General features: G+C 32.4%; 1 protein-coding gene and 1 long non-coding RNA gene across 2 annotated transcripts in view; one reads left to right on the plus strand and one right to left on the minus strand.

Moving 5' to 3' along the window:
• The window catches only part of LOC106884307 (LIM/homeobox protein Lhx3), a 171458-nt gene extending 165622 nt beyond the window's left edge, over positions 1–5836 (minus strand). The window contains exons 1-2 of the mRNA XM_052978610.1: positions 4981–5836; positions 1836–3304 (exon numbers count right to left, since the gene is read on the minus strand). Coding sequence (XP_052834570.1) covers positions 1836–1956 — 121 coding nt within the window. The 5' untranslated portion in view covers positions 1957–3304; positions 4981–5836. The remainder of the gene's footprint in view (positions 1–1835; positions 3305–4980) is intronic.
• Positions 5835–7485, plus strand: part of LOC128251600 (uncharacterized) — a 37830-nt gene continuing 36179 nt past the window's right edge. The window contains exon 1 of the long non-coding RNA XR_008267213.1: positions 5835–6319. This is a non-coding gene — a long non-coding RNA (uncharacterized LOC128251600). The remainder of the gene's footprint in view (positions 6320–7485) is intronic.

Below are 7485 nucleotides of genomic sequence, written 5' to 3' on the forward strand. Positions count from 1 at the left end.
CACACACAAACACACACACACACACAACGGGCTGCTTTCAGTTTCCATCTACGAAATCTACTCACAAGGATTTGGTCACCCCCAAGGCCATGTGGTTGGAAAGCAAGCTTCTTACCACAGAGCCACATATATGAAAAAAATATATAGTTCTATGTCTTAGTATGTTTGTCTTTGTGCATAAATATATAGATACTACGACCCTCGTCCTTGGAGCAAAATGAGAGAATATGCTTTGATATATATATATATATATATATATATATATATATGGAAGATCCTAGAGGGACTGTCACTGAACGTTGGTGTCGAGATATCCCAGAACGGGTTATCAAAGGTCCCATCTACCTTGTCTAGAGTAAGGACCAGGTTCTGCAACAGCTTTGGATTCAAAGCCCCACAGCTATGTAATATCTTGCCATAAAACCTGAGAGATTTACAGTGCGTGGGGGTAGATGTTATCAAGAAGCACCTTGACCTTCTGCTCTCGAAGATCCCAAATGAGCCTGTCATGGCAATAAGCTCAAACGTACGCATCTATATCAAGCTTACTTACCAAAAAGCCAACTACACAAGAGTGGCAGTTGAAAGGTGATGATACTGGCGTTTCCCCAGCATGGCCATAAACATTAGGCTGAAACGCATGAGATCGTATGAGAGTGAATGTATGAGTATCGGAAAGTATTCAACAGTAGTATAGGATGAAGCCGGTCGAAATGGTAAACACAGTTAAATTGCAGAAGAAACTCCGAGAATGATCGACTTGTATATAAACATACTGACGGATGTTCGCATGCATACTCGTACACGCGCATGAACATACACGCATATATATATATATATATTTATTTATTTATTTATGGGTTTCAGCCAAGTGGCTGCGGTCATGCTGGTGCACATGTATGTATGGATGTATGTGTGTGTGTAAGTGTGTGTGTGTGTGTGTGTGTGTGTGTGTGTTTGCTCTATATTTTGCAATCTATTTTCTACTAATATATTTATGATACAAACTTTACATATTTTTCTTGTTTAGAGGTTTATGCATGATAGGAAAAAGAAAAAAGACACACAACCGCTCTCATTTTCTCCCCTCTACACTTGCATGAATACATGCATAATATATATACATAAATATATACATATATATGTATACATATATATATATATGCATACATATATGTTTGTGTGTGTGTGTATGTGTGTGTATGTGTGTGTATATGTATATGTACTTATATACACACATGAAACAGAATTTACATAAGAGCAAGAGAAACAAGTATGTATGTACTATAGGTATGCGGGATGATACAAACATATTTCATTCAGCAGCTTTTCACATCTACACAGTTTTATATATATATATATACATATATATAATCACAGCTTTCGTATGAATTGGTGTACAGCAAAGGGATAAGAAATATAATTGAACTTGTACGTCAACGTTAGAACATTTATTGGAACTGTTTTAAATGAATTAAGATGAACGTTTGTTAACAGTGTAGAAGTACTTCTCAAATGAATGAAACTACTTGTCTGTTGTACATCCAATTAATAGACTAATAGATGAAATAACTACCGTAATAACTTTATAACTATGTAACAAGTATTTTCAATTAATAAGAATGTGTGCAAATCAATGTACATATGGTTGGCTACAAATTAAAAGATTTAACGAAAATAAAAATTTAAGCATCGTTATCTATTATTATACAGTTGTCAAAAATAAGCTTGAGAGATAAATAAATGATTTGCATGTTAAAACATTAAAAAAATATAATGAAAAACAGAAAAAAAGACTATATTTTAAAATTGTAGATTTTTGACATGTTACTTACCTTCAAGAAATTTAGTTCGTGTAATCATATTGTTAATGACAGGCCTCGGTCCAGGACTTGGAGGTCCGTTTGTTGGAAAGGCTTTTCCACAGCCAGTCGCAACTGCTAATTCAGATGTCATCGTCTTGAAATCCTTCCAATTGTGCAAATGTTTAGAAATATTTCATTTATTCTTTAACAGTACTTTTATTGTACTGCTCTTGGTATAGATTTCTCATTGAGTTATGTGTATGTATGTATTTATATATATGTATACATATATATATATGTGTGTATGTATATATATACATATATATATATATATATATGTATGTGTGTGTATATATATATCTGTGTAGGGGTGTATATATCTACATATATATATACATATATATATTAATTTACATATATAATTATGTATCAATATACGTGTGTATTTGTGCGTGTGAGTGTGTTTCGTGTGCGTTATTTGCAACTTTTGTTAAAATTTGTTATCAATTTACATTTCTTTCCTTTATATTTTTGTTTGCTGATGTATAAAATGTTCCTTTATGGATATAATAACGGATGCAGCATGTGTAGTTGTAGATGGAATGATGAAATAGGAAGATGAAGAGGATGAGGGCGTTGAAGTGGCTTAGACTTTGATATACTGCTGCAAGCAGAAGCTGACAACCGTTATCAATTGAATCCGTGTTGACATTGGCCTGTTGGTAGCAGTGTCGGCCGATAACACACAGTCCTGATGTTCAATGCAGTAAGGTTGTTCTTCCTATCGTATATCGTATTCTTACTTGTTGTTGTTGTTGTTGTTGTTGTAGCTAGTCTGTTTTTTCTTCTTTTACATTTATTTCTTCTTATTTACTCTTCAGTGTTGGAAACGAAACTGTGTAGTCTGATTTTTTTTTTGAGAGTTTGTATTGCTTTTAACATATATATTCAGTAATGACAACCTAAGATGAATTAAAATAATACAGAGAGCATGATATTTTCTTCTTTTTCTCTCTGCCTTATTATTATTATTATTATTAATCGTATTATTATTATTATTAGTGGTAAGAGTGGTGGTAGCAGTGGTATCCTATATGTATGTGTTTATACATATGATAATATATATGTATATATGTATATACATATGTGTGGTATTTATTTATTTATATGGATATATCTTTTACTTTATGTTGTGGTATGATGACACATACGCAAATATATTCATATATATATAGAGAGAGAGGGGGGGGGGCTATTTTGGTTTGTGTGTCTGAATGTACGCATGTATCCACGTGAATGCATGCGTATACATGAGAGTCGCATGTATGTCAATCTGTAAATGTGTGTACAATTTTATATGAGTAAATGCATGTACAACTCACCTTGTGTGACTCTGCACGTGCAGATAGGAACGTGTAGGAATAAGATGCGTTTTTGTATCGTGTAACTCAGCGCGCGCACGCGCTCGCGCGTGTGTGTTTGCATACCACTGCATGTTTCTGCAAGAAATTTGGAGAGAATTATTCTTAATGACAATACAAAGAAAACGAAGTACATTTGACCAACATACATACTAATTGGCATTAATTTATTGTTCATTGTAAATTTATGCATTCAATCTTCAAACATATACACATACGCATGTATGTATGTTTAAACAAGTGTATGTGCGTGTGTGTATATATATATATATATATATATATATATATATATTGAAACTCCGGAGTTTTAATGGTGGCAGCTGATGAAGGGGATGTTTCTATGTGTCCTGCTTGTTTGTTGCACCTTGTTTACCATTTTGCCCATGTTATTTTGCCACGTCATGTACCCAGTTATGTATCTATATGTACATGTAGATGAACGTATATACATACACGTACATATATATGCATATACTCATATATTGTTTATATATATATACACATACACACAGAATATACAAATTGATTTCACTCGTCTATATTATAAATATGAGTACATTTTATTCTGTTAGAAAACATAATGATCTTTTATATATATATATATATATATATATGTGTGTGTGTGTGTGTGTGTGTGTATACTAATATTACATTTATATTTAGATTACGTCGCCAGAATCTCTCATAACAACATCGTCATAGTACACAAGAATTCGTTTAAGTTAATTCCTTATTATTTGCAGATGCGTTGTCAAAGATAACAGTAAATCCGTAGCAAGCGTATATCCCCCTCGCTTTGTTGTTTTTATTAAATAACCTTGTCTTGTACAGTTATACACAAGTATCACCAAACTAACTCTACTCATCTCTCTCTCTCTCTCTCTTACTTTCTCGGTCTTTTTTTGCGTATATGCATGTATATTTATGTGTGGGAGAGTTGTATAATTTATCTACAAAATATAGACGAGCTCAATACACAATTTTATGAGTAGTTAGTACATATCAATAAATATATGTTCATTTATATTTGAGGCACTCGCTTAAAATACGAATAAACAATTGACAAGTTGAACGAAACCTTGGTTCGGTGTGTGGTGCTAAGTATCTTAGATATGAATAAACAAATACACGCACATACATATCCATCTATCTATCTATCTATCTATCTATCTATCTATCTATCTATCTATCTATCTATCTATCTATCTGTCTATCTGTCTGTCTGTATATACACAGTTACATAAGTATACATACACTATAAATATAGTAACGTGCATACATGCAGACACTCATATATAATATTTGTCATTATATTCGTTAAATAAGCATTTACTTATACGTGCTCATGTTTTATCACCGGTATAATATATTTACAGCATTTCTATTTTACTTGTCACTGCCCTGAATGTAATTAGTCATATCATTTAATTCTGGTGTAAATAATAAAGAATCAAGACAGATTATTTATTAAAGATATACATATGCAAATGAATGCATGTCAAGTGATAAACATAATCATACATACACACGCCCACACACAAATATTAGGGGGATACATACATATATATACACACACGCTAACACACACACACACACACACACACACACACACACACACGCACACACACACACACATCAATATGTATCTATACGAGCTATGAAATATTTACATCAATGTACTTTTTAGTGTTATTCATTACCGTTGTATTAGCGTAACGTTTGTTTATTTCTCCATTAACAGACGAAAAACTTACCTTTATATGTTGAATAATTCACGATTCGATGGTAAATGTATTGATTCCTTTTTTGTAAATATAGTCTTTGTTGTCGGTTTACGGGGTCAATTGTACTTTTTTTCTCTGTTTACACTCCGCCTTTTGATCCATTTTCAGTATAAATCCTTTCTGTTTGTTTTCTCCTGGTATAATAAGTTTTGTAATTATTGCAGATATCATCACCGTTGTTTTCTCTTGTTATTATTTGCTTTGTCATTTTTTTAATATCTGGAAAATGTTAGGCCATTCTATTTTATTTTTTTTCCTTTTCTTTTAATAAATTATCGATTCTTCCACGCTGCGAGAATTTCGATATATTATTTCTATATTGTGTTTTTTCGGAAAGTGATTGATTTAGTCGCTGTCTGTTTGCAGTAGCCCCTCGCTTTTTCACACACATACACGCACACATCCACACACATGACTGTGCTGTGTCACCCAACACGACTGGCAACTGACGCGGCCTTCGTTAAGAGTGGACCAGCGAACGCTGATCGTGAGCAAACTGCTTTGTAAGAAAGAGGGCGCCACTAAAGCAGACGCTATAAATGCTCTCTTTTTAGAAAAAATGAGCTCCTAATCAGCTTTTCTTCGTCGTCCTTCGTTTCTGTTTCATATTTAGCCATGCTTTCTTTCAGTCAGTACATAACGACTGTTGTACCGTACAAGTTTCCCTTTTCTTTCAGGGGGGAACAAACAAAAATAAGTCGTGTGTGTGTGTGAATATTGGTGTATCTGTGTGGATATGCGTATATGTGCAGGATGTTGAATTGCCGACGGTAGTAGGAGTAGCGGTAGGAAATTGTGAAGGCAGCAGCGGCAGGAGTAGTGGGAGTAGTGCTAAGCTCTGCTAGAGCACTGACAATAACAAGAGTGTGCTACACGAAAAGTGATGGGGGTGGGGTGTAAAATAATTATTACGGATGCCTAACTGGACCTGTTCATCAGAATATACTTTGAATGTATCTTAGTCCAGTTTCTGGAGAGAGGCTGGCCATGGTGAATTGTTGAATACCTTTTCTTTTTTCTTTCTTTCTTTCTTTTTACTTTCCCTCTCTATTTTTCACTATTTCTCTCTTTTTTCTTCTATATTTGACTCAAGCTATTTTACTTTCTTACACAAGGAAAAAATCGTATTCATACAGCTCCATAAATCTATATTACAGTAATAAATATAAAAAAAGAATGATTAATAAAGTAAATAAATTTGTGCAATATAACTTTTTCAGCTTTATCTCTGTATACACTTTCCGTGGCGATGTAATTAGAAAGAAAGTGAAATTTAAGGAACAAATTAAAGGTAAAAAATGAACTTAAGGTATGAAAAAATTCTACATTTTACAAATTTCGAATTTGTTTTTAAAAATGGATATTGAAATATATAGCATTATATATTTATCTAAATAATAAAGTATATAGATGATTTGTTAAATGTTATTTGTTAATTGCTTAAAATAAATTGCCTTTATTTATCATTTCGATAATTTTTGTTTCCAGATTCATTTTAATATTCAAAATTGTTTATATATCTTTTGAAAAAAAATAATTCTAAATTCTTATCTCATTTATCCAATAATTCTCAGTTCAATGAAATCAATCCAATTCCTGTATTCCCTGAAGATATTGATTTCTATACAAATGTTTTACTCTCTCTCTATCAAGTATTATTCTCATATATTTCATTCATTTTACCTGGTTTATGGTATTAAGTAGAACATATTCGAAAGACCTATTCAGACCCTTAATCCGTTTATAATTCATCATGTACCTGTACGTAGAAAGTAAATCCATCGAATAAATAATGAAATCCGTATCTAATAAACAGTCAGACATATAGTTGTGTAGATACGTGTATATATATATATATATATACACTGTTGTGGTTACACTTGTTGTTTAGTTCTAGATCAACATTAATTGAGCACAAAAACAAGATGAAATTCATTCCCGATATGGTTATACTCTCTTTTATTCAGATATAGTGCGTAAAAGACACCATTTCAAAATATACATTTCCTTTTATAATTGTAAAAATAAGGTGTGAGATAATTGACTACCATTATTAGCAGGCCGAGAAAATGCAGAGAAGCTCTTCTCTATGCATATATAAATATATATATATGTTTATATATATATATATATATATATATATATATATTGTATGTATATATGTATGTATGTCTGTTAGTATGTATGTATGTATGTATGTATGTATGTATGTATGTATGTGTGTATGTGCGTGTGACTGTGTTTCTCCCCACACAATTGCTTGACACCCAATGTTGGTGCTTTTACGTCCCCGTAACCAAGTGGTTCGGCAAATGAAACCGATGGAATAAGTACTAGGCTTACAAGGAATAAGTTCTGGGGTCGATTTGTTCGACTAAAGGCGGTGCTCCAGCATGGCCGCAGTCAAATGACTGAAACAAATAAAAGAATAAAAAAGAATATATATGTATATGTATATGTGCGTGTGTGTATATA

This window comes from Octopus bimaculoides, chromosome 2 (assembly GCF_001194135.2).
Source record: "Octopus bimaculoides isolate UCB-OBI-ISO-001 chromosome 2, ASM119413v2, whole genome shotgun sequence".
NCBI lineage: Eukaryota > Metazoa > Mollusca > Cephalopoda > Octopoda > Octopodidae > Octopus > Octopus bimaculoides.